The sequence below is a fragment of the Panthera tigris genome, chromosome D3, assembly GCF_018350195.1.
Source record: "Panthera tigris isolate Pti1 chromosome D3, P.tigris_Pti1_mat1.1, whole genome shotgun sequence".
NCBI classification, from domain to species: domain Eukaryota; kingdom Metazoa; phylum Chordata; class Mammalia; order Carnivora; family Felidae; genus Panthera; species Panthera tigris.
Window position 1 is genome coordinate 75711486 of NC_056671.1, and position 23762 is coordinate 75735247.

Sequence of the window (23762 nt, forward strand, 5' to 3'; positions counted from 1 at the left end):
TTTAAACAAAGGCAACATCTGCGCAACCTCAGCTAGCTTGAATCTTCGGAGGCAAACAGAGCGCAACCTGCCTTAAAAGAATCTGTTACTTTTAAGGGTTTCAATGCTGGGTAGCTCCCTGTCTTCAGCCACCCCTCCACCCCCACCCAGGCCTCAGAAATCTCCACCTCCTTTCTCCGCAGCTCCACTTCCAGTCCCCGACCCAGGATTACCAAACAACGGAAATTCTGGATAGACGAAGGTGCACTTTTGAAAGCTGCGGCTTTCGAGCGTTTTAAAACTCGCCAGGATTCTTGTCTTTTCAGAAACAAGTTTTGGATACACAGATATCGGGTGAGAGTCCGTGTCATCTACCCACAGCCGTAACCTGAGGTGTTCCTTTCTAGGGATTCGAGAGAAGCGTGTGTGTGTGTGTGTGTGTGTGTGTGTGTGTGTGTCCGCCCGCGCGCGCGCCCGCGCGCGCGCGTTAGGAAAAAAATCTGCGGGTGTCGTCCCGCAAGGTTTACGTACTCCCTGCTCCCGGGAGTTTGCTCACTATAGGCATCGGCAACAATCTTGCCACACCGCCCCCCCCCCCACTTCTTTCCAAGTCGCTAATGGGGGGAGCATTTGGTCACCTTGAAACCTCAGCTCCTAGAGTTCTAGTTTTGTTTTGCAATCTAACAGGGCCCTTCTGAAGCCTCATAACTGGGAGATTTATGGGCTCGCCGGGTAATTAAATGATGTTATTGTGTTAACTTTGCTTGGATTACGGTGGCCCGCGCCGCCTGTGGGCTTGCGAAGCTGACCGCAGCTCCTAGGCGGCGTGGGCGCTGGGGTTCCTTTAGCCCAGTAGATTATGCACGCCCCGGTCTCGGGAATCTACCCAGCATTAGAATACTTAAGCGCCTGCATTTTGAAAGCCTAAACTACTGCCCCCCAGCTAGAGACGCTTGAGGAAGTGGCTTGCTGGGAGACTTGGGTTTGTTTTTAAGCCAGTACGTTCTGGCTTTCTAGCCTCCAGAAAAGCTTTGGGGTGAGGCAAGGAGAACTAAAGCAATGCCCTTTTCTCCAGATCGCAGCTGCTCAAGAGGGACACAGCGAAGCATCTTTAGCATAATTTCTCTCCCTCGCTCGCACTCTCGCCTCTCTCTCCCCACTACCCCCTCTTCCCCTCCCTCCCTCTCCTTGACGTTCGATTCTAGTGGCAAAGGAGGAAAAAAAGGCACAGAGCCGTCAGCCAAACCTGAAAAGCACAGCCCCGCCCCCTCCTCAGCCATTGGCAGCCGCAGTCGGGAGGCCCGCCCCCCAGGGCAGCCGCGTACTTGGAGTGGCTGTTCGCCGCGCCCATCGGGCGCGGCCCCGCCCCGGGTCCGAGAGGCTAGGTTGGCTGCCCCGGCGAGCGGCAGAGCCCTTCTGGACAGCTCCCGCTCACCCAAACAGAAGACGTCGGCGCCGGAGCGGGCTCGGACATGGCGAGGCAGCGCGCCGGCCCGAGCGGTGGGGCCCGGTGATCCCTCCCTCCCTCCCCGCCCCCTCCCCCTTCCCGCACGCAAGCCCCGTCCGCCCCCACCCCGCCCCCACCCCGGGCGCGCCCGCCTGCCCGCCCGCAGCCCGGGGCGCACACCCGCACGCACGCTCCCCCTCCACACACTCACGCACTCCCGCGCCCTCCCTCCGCTCCCGCGACCGAGCTCCGCCACGCGCGCCTTGCCAGCCCGCCGGCCGCCCCCGCCGCCCCCGCCGCCCCCGGGCCCCGATGGACTGAATGAAGGCTGCCTACACCGCCTATCGATGCCTCACCAAAGACCTAGAAGGCTGCGCCATGAACCCGGAGCTGACAATGGAAAGTCTGGGCACTTTGCACGGGCCGGCCGGCGGCGGCAGCGGCGGGGGCGGTGGCGGGGGCGGCGGGGGCGGCGGCGGGGGCCCGAGCCATGAGCAGGAGCTGCTGGCCAGCCCCAGCCCCCACCACGCGGGCCGCGGCGCTGCTGGCTCGCTGCGGGGCCCGCCGCCGCCGCCAACGGCGCACCAGGAGCTGGGCACGGCGGCAGCGGCAGCGGCGGCGGCATCGCGCTCGGCCATGGTCACTAGCATGGCCTCGATCCTGGACGGCGGCGACTACCGGCCCGAGCTCTCCATCCCGCTCCATCACGCCATGAGCATGTCTTGCGACTCGTCCCCGCCCGGCATGGGCATGAGCAACACCTACACCACGCTGACGCCGCTCCAGCCGCTGCCGCCCATCTCCACCGTGTCGGACAAGTTCCACCACCCGCACCCGCACCACCACCCGCACCACCACCACCACCACCACCACCAGCGCCTGTCGGGCAACGTCAGCGGCAGCTTCACCCTCATGCGCGACGAGCGCGGGCTCCCGGCCATGAACAACCTCTACAGCCCCTACAAGGAGATGCCCGGCATGAGCCAGAGCCTGTCCCCGCTGGCCGCCACGCCGCTGGGCAACGGGCTGGGCGGCCTCCACAACGCGCAGCAGAGCCTGCCCAACTACGGGCCGCCGGGCCACGACAAAATGCTCAGCCCCAACTTCGACGCGCACCACACTGCCATGCTGACCCGCGGTGAGCAGCACCTGTCCCGCGGCCTGGGCACCCCGCCTGCGGCCATGATGTCGCACCTCAACGGCCTGCACCACCCCGGCCATGCTCAGTCCCACGGGCCGGTGCTGGCGCCCAGCCGCGAGCGGCCACCCTCGTCCTCGTCTGGCTCGCAGGTTGCCACATCGGGTCAGCTGGAGGAGATCAACACCAAAGAGGTGGCCCAGCGCATCACCGCCGAGCTGAAGCGCTACAGCATCCCACAAGCGATCTTCGCGCAGAGGGTGCTGTGCCGGTCTCAGGGGACTCTCTCCGACCTGCTCCGGAACCCAAAACCGTGGAGTAAACTCAAATCTGGCAGGGAGACCTTTCGCAGGATGTGGAAGTGGCTGCAGGAGCCCGAGTTCCAGCGTATGTCCGCCTTACGCCTGGCAGGTAAGCACAGAGGGTCTCCTGGAGCCAGGCTGCTGTGGAGAGGGCTCCGGGGTTCTTGTGGCCCCAAGTCAGCGCGCCTAGTCTCGGTTCTTTCCTCCTTTTCACTACGCACTTCCTATTTTCTCTCGAATTTCTTTCTTCTACTGTCATTTCCTCTTTCTCCTCCCTTCTTCAATTTCTGTTCTTTTTCTTGTGCATTTTCTTACTTCTCTCCCCCCCCTCCTGTCTTCCAGCTTTCATTGACCGACCCCCCCCACCACCACCACGTGTCATTCACCCTCCCCTGAATGTGCCAATTTTACCCTCCATTTCTGACCTTCTCTAGTTGTGGGACAAGGGACGGGGGGTATGCAGTGTTCACTAGGAGCCTTCTCTTTACAAGACTCACAGAGACTGAGGATTGGCCTTTTTCAAAGCCCTGTGCACTTGAACTCTTGAGACAATACATTTCAGTTTTCCAGGCTGCCTGGTCCCCCTATTTGGAGGCAGTTGAGGGGTTTTGCTCTTCAGAATGGAAAAAAAGTCTGCGTTCTCCTCCTACCCATCATAGCAGGAAAACTTCTTTAGTTATTAGCAGGAGTCACAATCTTGACCGCTGGGGAACGGGTGGCTAGGTTACAACAGCGCTTCCCAAGCGCAGCTCGGGCCTTGGGGTTGGCGTGGGGAGTTTGTGACCGAAAGAGCCGGCTTCGGCCAGTTCCCACGTCTCTGCCTACAGAAAGGGGAGGGTGGAAGGACGAAGGGTGGGACTAACACATTCGCCTCTACCAGGATTTGGGAGAAAAAACAAGAATGCAGAGCTCCCTGACGAACTCGCGGGCCAATCTTGCCCGGCTCCCAGCTTTTGCTGGGATTTGCCAAGGTTTGGCTTGGCTTGGAGAGAAGCTAGGCGCTCCTGAAGAGAGGTGCTGAAAAATTAAGATGCAGGTTAGTTAATACATCTTGGCCACCGGCTACAGGCTCCGCCTTTGCATTAAGCGGACGCTGATTGTGCGCTGTAGCGCGGCTGCGGGGAGGGCTGGCGGCCCGCGGGAGGGGACGGGTCGACGCGCTGGTTACATTGTTCTGGTGCGGGCTTGGTTCTTTGTGCCTCCTCTAGCGGCCGAGCCGCGAGGTACAGCCCTCTATTGTTCTAGGAGCAAGGATACCTCCTGTGTAGGCGGCGGGAGCAAGAGAGAAGGACGCAGCAGTGGCTGCGACTGGCACAGAGTTGCGCGCTTTTGTGCGCACAGACCCAGCGCGGTGCGCGTGGCAGTTGCGCTGCCCCCCTCCCCCCAGGACCTAGCCGCCGTCCCAGAGAGGCAGAGGTTCACCGCGCCCCACTGGGGAGGACACAGAGTACCCTACTGCAAGTCCGGATGGGCAGTTTCTCTTGCACTGGGCCCATCTCTCCAGATCGGTGGGCTACCAAAGGGGACAAATCGTAGTGGCAGTGATTTACATGGGTGCGGGAGGTGGCTTGTGCGTTGTGTGCGGCCAGCACGGTTCGGAGCCAGCTACATACAACGCGCTTCCGGAGCCGCAAGCTCAGGCTTCCTCTCCCGCTCCCTGGGGCTTTCCCCGCACCACTGAGCCTGACTTATGGGGTGCACTCTACCGACGCCGGATGGGGCCGGGGGCGTGTTCACCCAGGCTTGGGAGGGGGCGTTTCCACTCTGACCGCCTCCGCCTTTGCCGGCTGCTGGAGGATTCTGATCTTCAAGCAGTAATCGCCCCACAGTACTGATTTGAAAAGGTAAAAAAACAACAACAAGAAGCAAACAAAAAAACTAGCTATCCCCCCAAAAGCTTCCCTAAATCGATGGACTCCTAATACTTTTGTGTGGGTTTACTGATCTTTCTCTTTTAGCTTACTCTTCATTCTCTCCTACAATTTTCTCCTATTTGCTCTTGGTTCCTGGGAAAGATTGAGCAATGAATAGAGAGCAGCGGTGAGAAATATACTGGAGGCTTACTGACACTTCTGAACAGTGTGGTGCCCCTTTGTCTTAGGCCCGAAAACACCCCCCTAGCCCCTCTCAGGTAATGTCTAGCATAGGCTGGCTTCTTGGGCACAGGCGACCAGAAGGAACGTGGCAGCTGGAGTGGAGGATACAGTTAAAGGCAGGATGACATCTATTCAATTCCAGACCATCTCAGAGCGCTGCCGCCCCCTCACGCCTGTCCAGCAAAGGACAGAGCTTTTAGAAAGAAGAAAGAAAGAAAGAAAGAAAGAAAGAAAGAAAGAAAGAAAGAAAGAAAGAAAGAAAGAAAGAAAGAAAAGAAAGAAAAAGGAAAGAAAAGGAGAAAGAAAGAAACCATGTGCCTTATGCCCACGTATGTCTGAAAGTGATGGGGCAAGTAATCCTTTATCTGTTAGTCCTCCTTAGCTTTTCCAGTGGCTCAAGCATTGCTGGGGTGAGAGAGAGTGTGGCGTGCCTGGGGGTCTCCAGTCCCACCACCTACCCTAGGAAAATCACGGTGCGGGCATACTCCTCGGAGGCTGGACTCCGGAAGCAAGCGTGGAGGCTTTCCTGAGAAGGAGCCCTGAAGCCACCTGCACAGGAGACTGAAAGCCTCCTTCGGCGAGTGGGAAATCCTGCTGAGGACCCCGCTTTGCTCAAGCATTCAAATGTGTGTCTGTTTTATTACCCCGAGTTGAAAAGGGACAAGAGCTTTAGCCTTTTTATCTGGCCATTTGATCAGCAACTACAAGTGTGTTGAGTGGTTATTATTACATAGGAGGCTTTTCAGTTTGGGGTCAGTAGATCAGTCTCTTCAGACACCGACGCAGAAACTAGGACTGGTAAGTAGGTATTATGTGCTCAGGAGCGCTAGGGGACAGGAGCAAATGGAGAAGAAAAGCAGAGGCCTTCTCGCCAGGAATATCGATCGGAATCCCCGCAGGGATGCCGCTGAGGGCCCACACGGTTCAGCTCTGGGGTTAAACAAGCCCAGTGGCTCCACAGGGCTGCTGAGGCTCACTGCCAGGCCAGAGCCTGGGAGAGCTGGCTCCTGCCTCCCCACCCCCACCCCAGCTCACCAGAACTAGGCCCCATTTCTCTCCCATAATCTCCTTTTAGTTTCCCTTTCATTTTCTCATTTTTGACCCCTTTGGGTCTTGCCAGAGGCCCAAGCATACAGGGATTTGAGGGACCTCAAAATTAAGGTGTCTGATTCGGACCAGCTCCTGCAGATCTCACCTTTAGGTGAAGCAAACCCAGCACAACAGAAGCAGGTCCTCCCTCCACACGTACCTGCCTCCCACAGGTCTATCTCCTCCTTGCCAACTTACTTGGGTGTATCCACACCCGAGGGTGGCATTTCAAAGGTAAGGGAGAAGACATCAGGGAAACTCAAATTGCCCCAGCACTACGTTTCAGAGAAACAGACTCCAAGTAAACGGTTTCGTTGGGAAAGGGTGGCCAAGGCAGCAAGTGGTTGTAATCGCACCCACTTGGGCCTCGTTGGCAGTGGTTCCAGAGGCAGGCTCCTGAAAGGCAGTTTGTGTTACTCCAGCAAGATGCAGCAAGGACAAAATCCCGCGGATTTGAACCCAAAGATTCCCTGGCTTTGAGCCCAAGAAGCCTCTGAACCAAACACAAACATGAAAAAGGAGGGACTGAAAAAACCCAGGCAAAAACTGGACGGGCGCCTCTCAGAGGAAAATCGAGGCTTTCCTGGCAGGCGAGTGGTCTCCTCCAACGCCCTGAAGACAGAGCAGAGCCTCTGAGCACTAAGGTTTGCACCTTGCAAGGCGGCCTGCTAGGAACCTGCCACAGTTCCCGGTGGCCGACAGACATAAGGCCTTCTTCAGACAGCAACTCCCAGCGGCCACTCTAGAAGCAACTGTGTTCTAACGGCCGATGCCTTTCACCAACCTGCTATCGCATCGTCTGGGCCACCTGACGCCCGCAGCGGCAGAGCATGGCCGGGACAGTCCCCAGCGGCTTTTGCCAGGAGCACCACGGGCATGCGTGTCTCCTTTGGCGCGGGGAAGTCTTGGGCTATGCTGGCCGACCGGCATGTTCTAAGCGGAGAGGCGGGGACCTCATTTTAAGAGCCTCACACCCCAGTTCCCTCCGGCTAGTGCGACTCCCGGCCCAGGTCAGCCCATTTCTCCCCGCAGTTCGGATCCGAGCTCGAGAGACCGAGCGCAATCCCCGTCCGTCCATACGGAACACAAGATGTTTTCGCCTGCTGGCTCGTCGGATTAATAATTGAAAAGCAACTGTTCTTGTGTGGTCAAGTCCCGGGTGCCTGAAGAACACCTTTCTAACACGCGTTAGGGGGAGCGGGAGCGGGAGGAAAAGGCAGGACTCGAGGGAGGGTAGTGAAGCCGAGCGAGAGAAGTAGCCCAGGCCGCCAGGCGCCCTCGACGCGAGCGGCTGTGCATTTATTTTTATTCCAGGCTTTCCACCGTGTGGTTATGTCACTTTCTCAAACAAATGTGTATATGGAGGGAGATCGATGCTGATAATGTTTAGAAGATTAAAAGAGCATTAATGCTGGCAACAATAACGTAAACGTGTGGACCCAGATCTCATTGATCTGGAACCTGATCCGGCGCGTTTCCAGTAAGCCCGACGGCGCGCTCTTCCCAGCAGAGCGCTCGCCAGCGCCCCCGCTCCCCAGCGCCCCGTCTCCCCGGCGCTCCCGGCGCTCCCGCCGCGCCGCTTTCCGGGCTCCCGGCGGATCCACGGGTCGGGCTGCGGCTTCTCCACCGCGCGGCCCCAGCTAGCCCTTTCCCAAGGCTTTCTCCAGTCGCAGAGCTGCTAGCCATCCCCGTGGTCCCCGCGCGCGCGCACACCGCGTTCTGAGCTCTCTACGGAGGGCTCTGTAGGTGGCTGAGTCCGCGAAGGAACTGCACCGGACGCGCCGCCGAAGCCCTCCCAGCTCTCTCGTTCTCGGGGGACCGTAGCGGCCCCCGGCGGATCAAACACTGTCCGGCGCAACTTCTTTCTTCCATCTAAACCCACCCAGGAAATTCGACCTCCCTCTCGATATGCGGAGACGACCAAGCCCAACCTGGAAACGTCTCTAAAGCTGCCTGTTAAATGCGCAGCTTCCCGATCCTCGGATCCCTTCGCACCCTTCCTTGTTTTCATTAGAAGGGAACATTCGCACTAAAGTGTTCTTACTCGCAGACGTTCTACACTGATGCATTAGTTGGGCATTCAAATGCGGCCCCGGTGACAAAGGCTTGGGCTTCATCCCTCAGAAAGGTCTGCCTTGGGCTAATTAGGTCAACCGGGGAAGAACCTTAGCTCCTATACCGGCTGGGGCAGGAAGGTAAGAAAATCAGACTGGGGAGCCCCACCCCACCCCTTCCCACCAGCTGGAGAGAACTTGTGCTCTGAGACTCGGGTCAGAGGTTTTCCCTGAGGCACCTGCAGTGACTGAAAAAGAAAGAACTTTTGAGTTCTTCCTTCCTTCCCCCCTGGAAGATGTCCACGCTGTGCCACACTGCTCCCCTTGCCAAACGGTGGCTTATTCCAGAAGGAACACTAAGGTGAATTTTACTGAAATTCAGGGTGAAAGAGCTTGGATGGTAATGGAGGGGTGCAATAGGAATTAAATTGTTCCGGCTTTTTGAAATTCTCAATCCTCCAACCGGTGAAAGCTAAGTTTTTCTTTCAAGAGGAGGTCTCAATCTGGAAGGAAAGGAGTGTTTTCCTTCCTTTGCCAAGAATGAAATGGGGGAAAGGAAGAAGGAGAGAGAAGAAGAAAAATCTTTCATTGTTCTGCTTTGAGGGGTGCCAGAGGATGAACTGGTATTTCTTTCTGTCATTCCCAGAGACGGGGTTCACCTTCTCACCAGTGGACTTCCTTAAAGAAGGGAGCTTTGGTATAGCACCTTGATTCCTAGTCAGGATATATCTTACCAGCCCCCCGCCCCAAAAAACACATTAACGTGGGTCACAGTGTCATATACAGAAAACAAGAATACCTGAGCGGCATCCTTCAGGTTGGGAAGACAACTGCCCCCCTCCCCAGAGGCCCCACGTGAAGAGCTCCTAGGTTCTGGGAGGGGTGAGCAGGCTTAGACTCTCCTCCATACCCATCTTAGAATCCCAAGAATAGGGCAGGGATTCTGGTGAATGGTGAGGGTAGGGCAGAGGGGAAACTGATTGCCTCAGATTTTGTCTCCAAGAGGAAAAATGCTTTACCTCCTTCTAGAGCCACATCTGCCCAGCGGTAACAGGGTCTGAACCCTGAGGAAAGGAGAGCCTGTTTTGCTTTCATCTTTAATCTGAGACTTTATTGTCAGGTCACTTCTTGGTTTTCTGGCCTTTAGAATCTGTTTCTAAAGGAATATCAGAGGAAAGAGGTTGAAGGAAGAAAGTACTGGACCCCACCACACTACAGCTGGTGGCTGGTGTTGGCAGAAACCGTCTTCAGGGAGAGTGGTATCATGAAGGGGAATCCCTGGAGGAATGAAAACCTCAAAGGAAAAGCAGAGAGATTTAATTTCTGGGTTCTTGCCAAAGGAAGGGAAATGAGAAGGGAATAAATAGAAATAATTGCCTGGATAAAGGACCCTGAGGAAAAGGGTGAGTATTGAGACACCCTGGGCCTTAAACTTTATCTGTGGACTCTCTGGATTATCCTCACCCCTGACCATCTCAGAGATGCTCTGCCCACCCCCTCCCCACCTGGGGAAAGTCATTTCCTCCAGGGGATACGTTTCTTGGTGGACAAAGAGAACATTATGAAGAAGCCTACTGGGGTCATTTATGCTATCAGGTGCAGAGCCTGCTCAAGATAGGCCAGAAGCCCATCAGCACCCCTCACCACCCACTCTGTTTCCCTACCCCACTGCCGTGCTTTTGGGAAAGGCTTTTTGTTTTCCAAGTCTCACTCAAGGCAACAACTCAAAAGTGTGCATAGGTTTCTGTATCAGCCCATCTGGTGCCAGACAAGGTGCAGGATGGGCAAGGCACAGAGGCAGGCTGTCGACATGCATATAGAGATCGTCTTACTTGGGAAGCAGGATTCCTAGAACTTGTGTACATTCTTTATGAAAAACTGTCCCCACGCAAATTGCCCCGGAGGGAAGGGAGGCACTGCATTCCACCCTGATGCCTCTGTTGCCATTTGAAGATCCATTACTCTTCTGCAGAAAGCAGACTTTGTTTGGGTTGGAAGCACACCTCCAACATAATTTAATCAGCATTGGACTTTGGCTCATGTAATCAAATATACATATACTTTCTCCTGCAGGAAGAAAAATAATTTCTCTGTAACTGGTATTGACTTGAAGTCATGTAATCTCTGGAAAGCATCACACTTTTAAAGGGAAAGGTAAAATTAAGGGGGAAAGAACCCACAGTTGTAGTGGTTTGCCTTGCCATTGCTAAGAGAGCCAGTTACCACCTAAGAAAGGGCTGCTCCAATTTTAGATATTTCATGCCAGCTGCCTCTGTGTAGTCAGCCTCCCACATTTATATATAGCAGGAACCAGGGTTGACTGGCTCACCAGATCCTGGGAATCTTTGGGCTGAGACATCCTTGGAGGACCCTATTCGATGTTCCACAGGCAGCAGCAGCAGCAGCAGGATCTCAGTGGGCAGCCAGCCCCCTTCTTTAACTGCGATTGGTAGCTATTGCCAGCCCACTCCCTACTCCACCCACAGGGCCTTGAGCATGAAGCCCTACCCTAGAGCATCCTCCCGGAGCGATCCTGGACTCCCCACCCTCCGGGCGAGGCTCTGGGCTTTACCCAAGTTGAGTCTGTTAGGGAATCTGTTGTAAACACAGATCCATTGATTTGCATTTGTCAGAGAGTAAAGTTAAACCAGTGAAAAGAGAAGCCCTTACCCTTTTATGCAGGGCCAGGGAAACCTTTCATATTGATCCTATTGATCCAACCTTTCCCTTTAAGGAAACCACATAGTTAAAGACCCTCGTTCAATAGATTTACCCTTCGCGCTTGTGATATTCCTTTAAGTGTTCTCATCTAGGATAGCTGGGCATTAAGCCCACACTCCAAACCAAACAAAAATGAAAAGGAGGGTAGGAGGGGAGGGGTCAGGAGGCAGAATTGTGGGAAGTGAAATTGAACCAAACTGAAATGTGTAATGACTTGGTTGGAGATGTTTTTCTCATTCTTCTAAGATGACACGCAGGGTTAAGAACAAAATAGATGCACTTAGCATCTCTCTCTCTCTCTCTCTCTCCCACAAAAGAAAATCTGTTTATATGCTAGAGTAGCAGTGTTTCAAGAACATCATTTTCTACTGTAAAATTATTTCAATCAAGCCACTAGCTGGGTTCATTCAAGCTCATACTTAAAAGCAGTTAATACTTCCATAAAAATTATTTTGCTTCATTTATAGCAAATCAGGAATACAATAGAACTGTCCCCAGAAATGCAATATTTTGGACTATGTATTTGAGCGTGGACACTGAAGTCACTTCAGAAGAAAGAGCGCTTGGAGTTTTGTGTTCTGATAGAAGTGGGTAGAAAACAGACTGATAATAAGGTAAAACTTTTTTTCTTTTTTCTTTCTTTTTTTTCTCTTTCTTTCTTTCTTCCTTTCTTTCTTTCTTTCTTTCTTTCTTTTTTTTTTTACAGAGCAGTATAGATGGAATAGGAGTTGCTAACTATTGATCAGTATCCCTCATGTTTGCAGATATGAAAATGAAAGTCCCCTTTGTTTCCAGAACTGTTGGTACAATCCATTTCATTTCTTCCTTGACCCTTTTTTGTTCTGTAAATAATCCATGTCTGATTTTATTTTCAACATGGTACATGCATTATTCCTAATTGGCTAGCTTTTGGGTTGTGTTCAGACATTCATGTTTGTTTTCTGTGATTGAAAAATATTAATGATTCCTTAGGTGAGCTAATGTATTTATCTGCTGAGTGAGTTCAAAGGGCAGAGTTCAGCTATGGTTCAGGTTAATTGAACAGGAAGCAGTGAGCTCTCCGGGCTGTGTTGAGCAAGGGACCAGTCCCTTAAAATATCACACTCAGCAAACACACAATTTCACTGTCCTCATCGTGGAGTCTGATGTAAGAGGCTCAGATCAACTCGGATTGCCTGTTTAAAAACCCAAAGCAAAGCACAGCAACTGCAACAAGCCCTCAGAGTCCCCCTCGGGGAAGAAGAGTTTTCTCATTGGCTAATTGCTTTATTGGTAGCACTGACCTGCAGAGCAGCTGCAGGGGCCTGGATGAAGGCTTAGGCCTCATAATAATGTGCTCCATTAGAACAGGGCAAGGCATTTTTTGTTTACTCAATTGGAGCTCCCTGCAAAGTGCCATTAACCCCAGCCCAATCGTGTGTGTGCTGCAAAAGCCAAAGGTCACACCAGTCAGGCTGTAGGCAGAGCCTGCTCTGCCCTGGTGGGAGGGAGGGGGCATCCTGCTGGCATTGCCTTCCCCAAGCTTGGCCCAGCCCTATAGGCCCCTCCAGGGCTTTGACCACAGCAAGCAGTTGCACAATCTGTTTACATTTCCCAATTGCTGAATCATGTTATTGATGATTAAACAGTTCTGATCTAAGCACCATCAATCACACCAGAAAAAAAAAAAAAATCCTCCCACTGACCCTCTCTTTTCTATTTATGTTTTGTTCATTGTGCATTACAGTAAACAGAATTGTGCAAACAGTGCTTATTAGCAGGAATATAGTCTGGATAAGTGCTTGGATCAAGAGGAAGACAGACCTGCAAACATGGCTGGGGGTGGGGTGGAGGAGTTCTTAGCAGAAAGAAGGTTTGAGATGGAGCCCCAGCATAGTCAGGGCTTCTACAGAGAGCACCTTGAGCTAGAGTGCCACCTGCCGGGAGTCTTCTAACTGCAATAAGCCTTGCACCTCCCACAAGGCTCAAGCCCCTTCCTTTACTTTGTTCCTAGTATCTGTGTCCCCATTCCTCACCCTCCTGACCACTACCCACATTTCCCTAGGAATTTCTTGCAGGACTTTTTCCTTTTTCCCTGGTACTCTAGCCTCTGCCTCTCCTAATTCATTGGTTCTGCTGTGATGGGTAAGGTGATTTGCCCACTCTGCACACTGAAGTAATAGTCTCCTCTTTCTTGGGAGAGAAGGGGTGGAGAAAGCAAAAAATATCTGTGGGAGAGAAGAGGAATGGTTATTATGTATGTAGGAGAAATGCCTCAGTTGATGGTGCCAGTGAGAACTCTACCAACTGTAAGGTGCTCTGCAAAGGTAATATATTGTACAAAGGAGGGGAGTGGGAGAGAATTAGTACTGGCAGGGAGGACATAAGGAAAGAGATATGCCAAATCAGCGAGCCAGAGGTGGGCCTGTGAAATCCCCTGGGAAGAAAGAAAAGTGAACCAGCCGTTTTGCAATTGCAAAGAAGTGAGCCAGTGAGCTAGATTTGGAGCCAAACTGTGGAGCTGACCGTATCTCTGTGGGCAGCAGCTTTTTCCAGACTCGCCTCACATCGATCTCGGCCCAGAGCCCCTGACTGCCTAGCGCCTGTGGGTGGGTTGCCGCCTCCGCGCCCGACGCGGGATTCAGCACCACGAACAGCGCCACGGAGCGCCCCAGAGACTGCCCGCCTGGGCTGCGGTCTGAGCGAGTTTCCATCTCAACCCAGAGAAGAAAAATGGGTTCCTCTACTCGGGTTAAATTCAGGCAGGACCCTGAACAGTAGCTACAGCTCTGTAGATCTCGGCGCCCCAGACAGAACAGGGCTTCAGATTTTCCTCTCGAGCCCCATGGCTTCCGTTCTCTGTGTGAGGTCACCGATAATAGAGAGAGAGGAAGCGATGCCAAGTCAGAGGACAAAAGATGCTAAACGACCCTTTCCTTCGGAAGAGGAAGAGCATTACCTCTGTTGGGAGGGCTGAGGGATTGAACTGTTTTTCCCCATGTTACTAGCTTGTGCAGACACTGATTACAGCTCTCAACAAGATATTTTAGATTTGGGTTTTCTTTCCAGGTTTACAGTCTAGTTGCCCCACACAGGTGTACACAAATGGATGTTTTTTCCCCCTACCTACATGCTGATTTTTGAAAACATGGTTTTCATTATATTGAACAATATTCTCACATTGTATCAGCACTAATGTTGCAGGGAGAGCCAACTGAGGGACATCACTACCTCCAATAAGTCTTGAAACTGGGTTCTATTTCTTGAGAGCCATGTTTGATGGGCTCCCTTTAAGAACCTCTGCACCACTCTCTGGGCCAAGGGTTGAGTCACTTCCTCTAGGTCACACAGTGGAGACAGGTGGGCCTAGCCAGGGTGAGAGCTGACATTAGGCACAGACCCCTGACTCTGGCCATTTTTTAATCAGTTGCTCTGCTTTCTTTGTATTTTTATTCCAGAGAAAAGAGACAGATAGATGGGTCCTTACGGTCTATAATAGGGCACAACTCACCTCTCTTTGGATTTCTAGTAAAAATATGGCCCTTGACTTCTCAAAGCTAATTAAAATGAAACTTTCGCTTTATTTTAAGGAATTTTAGTTGAAGCCTAATTTATTGCTAAAGTGGTTTCAGGGAGGTCAAGCACAGGAACAGACAAGTGTATCCACTTTAAAAGAAAGTCAAGGATGTGACATATGAGACTGTCTTCCTTATGACAATTCATCTTCAAATTCCAAGTGGCTCTTGCATGAAAATACAGTCCAAAAAACAGACCAAATGTGGTAGAGCATTCACTGCCAGTATTAAAATAGAAAATAATTTTCTTTGTTCAAATTTTGCCGTCAGAATGAACAGGAACATGTTTAAATCATATCTAAGAACTGGTTTTAAATCTATTTGATAAACATTGATTAAAGCAGTTTCTTCAAGCCGCATGATCCTTGAATTTGCAGACATGCATTTCTTAGTAGTTGTTGGGTTACACCATCAAAACCTTTTCCAGTAAAACATGGATTTGACAGTAAGCAAAACCTTTTTTTTCCGTCTATTTTATATGCATCACTGCATTTTATTAAAATAAGACAGTAAATTCTGTGAGGGCTTATGCCAAATGCATTTCTTTTACAGTGAACTCAGTAAGTGAACTTTTCCAAAGATGTTTCCACAAGACTACAATGTAAACAGGACCTCTCCTAGTCTCTTTTGATTACAAATACTAAAAAATGGGTGGGGTAAAGAACTTTTTTGCTTTTCTGAAACAATGTAACAGATTCCCAAATCTATGATATTTTTCTTGGATTTAGTGGTCTCCTAATGTATACCAGAGTCCACTTCGGTTCATGGTCAAGGCACAAGAGTGGATTCTTCGTTCATCTCAACGTGTAACCTCTCTTCATTTCTCTTTCATTCTTCTGCAAAAGAAGAGACAGTTTTCCCGAGGCCAATTCCTCAACCTGATTCTGGGCCCTTGTCCCTCCTGTCCTCTCAGGATCCAAGACTCACCTGTGTTTATACCCTCTTCCTCTCCATTACCATCTTCCCATCAGCATATTTGTGCTCCTATTCCTCTTTTTAGAAAACGCACCCCCCCCCTTCCAACACACACACACACACACACACACACACACACACACCCCTGTCCTAGCTTCTCTTCCCTCTCTTCACTCCTGGAGTTGCATGAACTCTGTGTCTGTTTCTCACCTCCTCCTCCCAGCCCAGCTTTGTGCAGGCTGGTTCTAGCCACTCCTGTTTACTAAACCAGCTCTTAAGCAGTGTCACTGTTGAGGTTCTTGTAGCCAAACCCAACGGGCGCCTCTCAGTTCTTATTTTAACTGGGCCTCTCCTCAGCATTTCGCACACTGCTGACCACCCACATCTTGAAACCCTTTCTTCTCTTGACTTCTGAAATAATACTGTATACTCTCTCATTTTGCTTATTAGCATTCTGGCCACTCCTTGCGGTCTCCTTTCTGGGCTCTCCTTGATTTGTCCATCTAGCTCAGAATCCTGGCCTAGGCTATTTTTACCCTCAACATACGCACTCTGGAAGATCTCACCCATCCAGTTACCATCTCTTTATGCTGAAGACTTCTTGGTGTCTCTCCAACCCTATGTGTCTCTTAGCTCCAGGTCCTTATTTCCTTCTGCATCTGAATATCTTTGCCTGAACATCCTCAAATGTAGTTTACCTCTTCTTTTATCCCCTTTCAGTAATATTACTTTGTACACAGAATCTCATGCCAGAAACTGGGAAATCAACTCAGACTCTTTCCTTTTCCTCTTTCCCCTTGAGTCGACCATACTAGCCCCGTGGATTTTACTTCCTAAATATCTATCTGTCTCTCTCCATTACCTGTGCTGCTGCCCTAATTGGAGCCATCCCAACTTCAGCAGCCTCCTGACTGGTCTCCCTATCTCCAGTCCTGACTTCTCCCATCCATTTTCCAACTTAAGCCAGAGTGGTTTTTCTGGAACCCAAATATGACCACATGACACCATTATTTAAAATTCTTTGTTAGCTCCCTGTGACCATCGGATGAAGGTCCAGACCCTGAGCAAGATGTACCGGCGCCTATGTGGACTGACCCCTCCTCACATATAGTCTCATCTCACATCGTCTCCATTTCACTCTGCTCTGGCCATACTGTACTATTGCCAGCAACTCAAACACATCAGGCCATTCCTTTGGCAAAAAACACTTCTTTTCTTACTCAACTAACTTGAACTTAATTTCAGATCTTGGTTTAGATGTCCTTGCCTCTAGGAAGTCTTCTCTAGTCTCCTCAATTGGGATGCCCTTGGACAACCCCTCCCATTGCACATAGAACATAAACAGGTATCACCTGATGTGTCTTCCCGCCAAAGATTGTAAGTTCCAGTAGAGCGAAGGTTGGATATATTATGTAATAGACAGCCAATAAGTATCTGTGAATAAACTAATAAATACCTTTCTTTTATATGACACTGTTTCTTCTCACTTACTCACCCAAGTTAGTGGGTGGCATTTTGAAACAGAATCATCATGGGAGCACCTGGGTGGCTCAGTTGGTTAGGTGTCTGACTTCGGCTCAGGTCATGATCTCGTGGTCTGTAAGTTTGAGCCCTGCGTCCCGCTCTGTGCTGACAGCTCAGAGCCTGGAGCCTGCTTCAGATTCTGTGTCTCCCTTTCTCTCTGCCCCTCCCCCACTTGTGCGCGTACATGCGTGCTCTCTCTCTCGCTCTCTCTCTCGCTCTCTCTCAAAAATAAATAAACATTAAAAAAGAAAAAAAAGAATCATCCGTGTTGGTGCATCATTTTGGAGCAGTATTTCATATTTCACAGTATCAAGTTCTCATCATTGTCATTTTTCTCCTAAGCTAAAATAGTACAGGTATATGTGAGTTGTAACAGGAATCTTGAAGTGGGGTTGAGTCTTATCCAAAGCTTCAGATTATTACCAATGAGGTGAGGAATGTAAAATGACAGTCACCAGACAACTAGAATAGGGACCTGTTTAACCAGTTGACTCTGGTACTCCAAGGTAACCTGCTTCAGTCAGGTCATTTTTCTTGCTATTCTGCTCATATGTTGTCCTCTTTGCCATGACTATGTCTTTGCGCACTCTTTTCCCCACTACTTGGAATGCTTTATTTTATGTCTCTTTCGGTCCCTTCCCGGCCACTTCTGATCTTCCTTCTCTAGAAGTTCCCAGCCTACTCCAGTCTCTTCGTTTCTCTTTCTTTTCTAAATTCTGGCTGCAATCATCCATTCCAAACTGCATAGCAGCTTCTTAGCTATGGTCTTACCCCACTCTCTAGACCTCTTCTAGGTCTCCCTCCAACTCTGGAGAGGAGATATTACATCCTGTGTCTCCCACAGCTACTGGTCCACAGCTGACCCCATAGTAGGCATTTTTTTCCCAAGTGAATCATTTGATGGAATCCTGCCTATCTTTATGGAATCCCCTAATTTCGGCCACTCTTGCAGGGAATAGGTTGTGTAGATTGACTTATATTTGGCATTCTTTTCTAGCCTCTACTCTTCAAAAATGAATATTCTTTTCTATAAATGTTTTGATTGTTGACAGAAATTCTTGCTTACATAACCAAAAATAGATTCCTATGTCAACCCAAAATGAGAGATAAGCTAAATACGGAGGAAACAGTGCTCATGATGGGTCAGTTAATACCAAAGGTTGTTCTACTTCCAGACAAAGCCAAACATTTTAGAACATTTACATCTGCAAACACATCAGCAAATCATAGGGACTGGTTTCCTCTATTCAGTCATTTTATTTGCCAGTAAACTAAACTTGAGTTAAAATGGCCATTATCTGATATACTGCAAATTCTTAGATTATTGATTTAAATTTACCTATAAAGAAAAAAGCCAGAGGTCAACATTTTTGTATTCATAAGTTTATCCTTTTCCTTTCTCATTTCCTTATCTTTTGGCAAATGTGTACATAAGCAAAATTACCTGAGATCTTTGCAACTTAGTTGTTCAGAAATTTCCAGATGTACCAGTTCTGCCTACACAGTACTGAACTAAGTAGTTAAGAAGGGGGACAAAAATAACTTTCTTAATCTTTCATTTTACTGGATTTTTAGGATTTAAGTGAGCAAATCCTCATTTACCTTTACAATATCCATATAGGATTGAGTGAAAAGAAATTTTATTGTCATCTCAAGTTTAGTGGGAAATTGAAAGTAAGATAATTTGCTATATATCTTATGTGGAACTTATTTATTGCCTTGAGATGTTTTATCTTTTTTACAGCTATGTTTTGACATTCATATTACATGAATAAAACACTAAGAAGACCAAACATGTATAAACAGAATTTAGTGTTAAAATTAAAACATTCCAGACTTTTTTTTTTCCTGATGAGTTTAATTGAATGCATTGCTGTGCTGCATGATAATTAGGGATCCTCAGTAAGCAGTTGACTTAAGTGACTGTCATTCATGTGCCTTGCATAGCCCAACCAAGTTTCTGTTGACACAGAGGCAGAGATAGACAGGTTGGGCAGAGCAAGAGGAAGCTCTGGGGCCTGTCTGAAGACCTCCCTGTAGGGGCCAACCTCTTCTCTGGCTGGAGCACTATGACCTGGCACCAAAGACCACACATTGTCCTTTATTTCTTCTGCCTGGTGCTTCAGCCTCCTCCCCTGCCATCCTCCCAAAGGAATCAGGTTGGACCCAGAGGAATCAGAACTGCTGAGCTCACCCCTCCCTGACCTGTTTTCCATCAAGAGCTTTGGACTCAGGCTTCCATTGGCAGATTCTGGAAATTCCATTAAAAAGGGCAGAGTGGGGAGTAAGTAGGTGATTGGATTGGAGGGGAAAGGAATGAAAATCAACAGGATAAATGGGTGGGCTTTTCTGCTATAACTCATACCAACTGAGGAGCTCAAGTGTTCTGCCTCCTTAGAGCTCTGAAATTCCCTAGGATAGGCAAATCCCTATCTCAGGTTGGGGAAGAGCCTCAAGCTAAGAAGAGTGGGAGTCTATGGCAGGTCCTGAGAACAGTGTCTGTACTACCCAGATCCTTCTCTCCTGAGCTATTGGGAAGGGGTTGGAGGCACCAAAACTTCTTTTTTCACCACACCTTCACCCAGCTGATCTTACAGAGGTAGGAGCAAGTTAGTACAGTGGAATGAATGGTCTTTGCTTTGGAGTCAGACAGGCTTGAGTCTTGATTCTAACTCTGCCATTTACTAGCTCTAACCTAACTGCTCTGAGTCTCAGAGCAGGTATCTACCTTGGAGAGCAGATGTAAGTATCAGAGAGGATCTGTATAAAGTAGCTGTCAAGTAATAGGCTGATGGACTGTCTACAGGACTTCCCCACAGAATCACTTACTTGGAGTGGTGACCTGAGGGACAAGATGACTTTGGATGTTGGAGAGGGGTTGCAAAAGGATTTTATTGGAATTCTATTATATGCTATGTATCAGTTACCTACTGCCGTAACAATGCCAAGTAACAAACCATCTCCCAAACTCATGGCATTCAACAATAAACATTTTTTTATTCTCACAAATTTGTGGGATTCAGTTGATCTAGGCTGGTCCCTGCTAGGCTTGCTCATGCATCTGTGGCTCAGCTGGCTTGATCATGTGTCTTTGGGTGACTCTGCTCCACACGTCCCATCCTTTTCTGGGACCACTGTAGTGGCCTGAGCATGTCCTTTGCATAACAATGGCAAAGGGGAAAGCCCAAGCAATAACATACTCTGCAACATACCATTGGGGAAAGCGAGTCACATGGCTGAGCCCAGAGACAGAGTAGAAGGGTGAATTGGAACTTTTTCTTTTTTCTTTTCTTTTTGCAATCTATGTAATGCCATATATTTTAGCTCCCTTTTAATTTTGCAAGAAGCCATCCATTTCTATGGTAGGGATAGGACAGGATAAGCAATTTGGCAACAAATAGAAAATAAATGTGGAAGTATCTCAATATACTTTGTTATTTTATACTTTATACCAGTAATAAATGTATGGCCAACTTGATGGGAGCCATATTTCTTTGTACTATGTCTATCAGTGGACATGCCTGACCTGTTCTTCTAGATCATAGCAGGCAGGCCTCCTGAGCTTTGCTCTCCTTCATCTTCCCTTTAGTGCTAGTACAGGGCTTAACATGTAGTTGGCACTCAATAAATACAGAATGCCAGATGATCCCCAGGGTGACATAGCTCTAGTGTCCTATTAGGAGGTCCCCTCTGGCTGACCACATATAGCTCTCCCTGTATTTATAAAAAGGCTTTATTTTCAGTGGTTCTATTTTTTCCCACCGAAATAATCACCAAATATCTGATGCCTGCAGAAGTTAAACCTTTCGATCCAGATCTCAGTTATTCTACGCCCACAAAATCCAAACAATGTGAACACTTTGCTTAGAGTTTGCTAATGAAGACAGAAGCAATTTGGAGATGCTATCAAAAAGATCAAAAGATTTACTCTCATGTGACTCTGACAATGTTTAAAGTTTGTTTCTGTTTATTTGTTTTTAACCTTAGGTTCTACATCTGGGGCATTATTTTTTAAATCATAAGCAGCGTTAAAAATACCTGACGGTTTTGTTCTGATTCTTAATGTGGGTGTTAAGAGATGCTTTCCATTAGTGAGTCTGCCCCAGATAATGTGTTTATTTGCATCTTCCTTTTCTCTGCCTGTCCCCTAATGGTCTGGTACACAGAAGGCTACTTGAGCTGATTTATATGGATCTCAGTTGCTCTCATTTGTGCATACTTAATTCAGAGAGGTGATCCCATTGATTTCTGAGTCCCACTATTCAAGACATTGTACTTACATAGATATCTCAGCTGCTCTAACTACATTGTCTGAAAAGGAAAACATTTTAAACCTTTGGAAGCAATTTTGACGGACATTTCATTGTGTTCTATATTACTTACCTAATTAAATTTCCTTCACATCAAGGTCTGTTTAAAATTAAATTGAGAAATATTTTTGAGTTCCATTGGGCAGATAACTTTGTTTGGCTGGATTCGTTCTGCGTATATATGAAATGGCATCCTATGAATCAATACCCAGTGCTTAGACTTCCCATAGATGTGAAGAAATGACACCCTTACTAGGCAAATGTAGTCTCCTGTTATTATAACAAGCTGTCCCTGGTTACTGAACTTGTTTACCCTGTAATTCCAAAAAGTCCTCACAGTTTTGTGCCTGTGGTTTGGGCAGGCTGATTTATTCAGATGCTAAGCATTGCGAACAAAATTTGTCGCTTATTTCATGGATTAGCTGGAGTCCTGGGACTCTTACCTATAAGCTCACAGCCCAGCTCGAGGCAGCTAGCTTCCTCGGGGGGGCACGCAATCTTATTTGCCTGGCTAAGAGTTTAGAATCCCAGACTGGGTTTGAAAGCAAAAAGGGTGAGTTGTCTGAGGGTTAATTCCCAGTGGAAGAGGTGTGATAATGTTTTGTATCTTTGGAAGCAAGAAATAGGAGAAAGGCTTTATCTCTCACTCCACCCACTCTGCTACTGAAGACAAGAAAAACAGACCCTCCTCACCTTTTATCCTAGCCCTCTTTGAGACAGCCATTCCATTAAATTCTGTGGCAAAGGACCCTGTGGTAATAAAGCTGTAATTGAAGAGCTGGCGCTCCGTAGGCACTGCTTTAATATTTTTAAAAATAGTCCCAAAGAACTGCTTTTTGTTGCACTGTAAATTGGCCTTTCAGCATTTCAGAATTCATTAGAATCTTCAAGGTCTTCAAGGTTTATCCTTATCTGGTCTTAGTCCATTCAGGCTCTGCTATAACAAAGTACTGGCAACTAGGTAGTTTATAAACAACAGAAACTTATTGCTCAGAGTTCCCGGGGCGGGAAATTTGAGATCAGGGCACCAGCATGGTTGGCTGAGGACCCCCTCCTGGGTTGTGGACATTCCCATTGCGTCCTCACGTGGAGGAAGGGACTAGGGCTCTCCCTGGGGCTTCTTCCATAAAAGCACTAACCCCATTGGTGAGGGCTCCGTTTTCAAAGACTCCACCTACTAATACCATCACCTTTGAGGGTAAGGATTTCAAACATATGAATTTTGGGGTCACACATAGTCAGCCCATAGCAAACTCTGTGCCTCAGATTATAGGTACATCATTAAGTTACCGTAGGCCTTAAATGAGCCCATGCATATAGATGCTTAGAACAATAGGTACATCATGAATGCTTGCTAATTTAGCTGCTATCATTGTTATTCCTGTTGACTCAGACTACCTTTTGCAAGTTCTCTGTATATCAGCAGGAGATTTGGCCCAAGGGACCAACTCTCCCACAGTCTTTATACATTAAGAGTATTGCTCGGTGTTGTCATCGAGAACATGAGCTCTGGGGCTAGACAGATCTAATTTGTGTCCCAGCTACACCACCTACTAGTTAGCTATGGGACTTCAGGCGAGTGATTGACTTCAGAGAGACTCCGTTACTTTCTCTGTAGAATGGGGGTAAGGTTGCTGTCTGACATCACCTAGTTGGCGTGCAGACTAAATGAGGTACCACCACAGATGCTTAATGCTGCACCTAGCGCACTTAACTCTTATCTCCTCGATACCGCAGATGACACCCCGTTTCACATGGACACATCTGTCCTTCAGCATAATGTATGCATCATTCTCACTGGTGGAATTTGTGATGACAGAGATTGCCAGACACCACATTGGTCTCAGGATGCAGTCCTTTCAAACGGGTCAGACGTGCCCCAGGGTTATTTACTCCTACCCTGCCCCACGCCACCGTGTCCTTTTAAGACTCAACAGTTATGGACATTCTGCTAAGCTCATGCTTAGAACATGGGAGTCTAATTTGCACGTAAGTAGGTCCTGACTGAACCCTCTCTGACTTCTATCGGGATAAAGTCTGTTTTGGTGTGGTACATGTTGAGCACAAAGTCCAGATTTGCTAGAATTTTACATGTAAAAACTGCAGCTCAGCCAATGAGGCTCAGCTTGTCTTTGTCCTCATCGTGATCACAGGTTTGGGGGTCATATCAGAAAGTTATTTTCTCAGACATCCTGGTGGTAAAAGGCTAAGAGTGCCGAGAATGGTTTCCCTGTTAGCATCTTTTCTGGTTTCGGTATGTCTGGATCCTGCCTCTTTACCATGTTCCTCAAATCTACTCTTTGTGCATTACCATGGGTGCTTCTGTAACTCCCTGTATGACTTTTGTTGTGGTTCACACCATCATCTTTACTCCCAAAGCCAGGAGCCTTAACAAGAAAAAAAAAAAAAAGAAAAGAAAGGGAAAGAAAACCCATAGACACCTTGCTGTTGCTTTTTCTGAAGTAGCAACTTTTTTTGCTAATAAAAGATTTTGAAGCCATGGGCCTCTGAATTCTCAACACACGAGTCTATTTAAACAGCCTCCAGAATCCTTTCCTGACCCCAAATTACTCCCACACATTAATTGTCCTAGTGGTTTCATGGCCACATTATTTCATATTCATTAGTGTTTT

General features: G+C 48.6%; 1 protein-coding gene across 1 annotated transcript in view; it reads left to right on the forward strand.

Annotated features, from left to right (window-relative positions):
- The first annotated feature begins 1747 nt into the window (after positions 1-1747).
- ONECUT2 (one cut homeobox 2) overlaps positions 1748-23762 on the forward strand; it is a 45366-nt gene continuing 23351 nt past the window's right edge. The window contains exon 1 of the mRNA XM_007080585.3: positions 1748-2975. Coding sequence (XP_007080647.2) covers positions 1748-2975 — 1228 coding nt within the window. The remainder of the gene's footprint in view (positions 2976-23762) is intronic.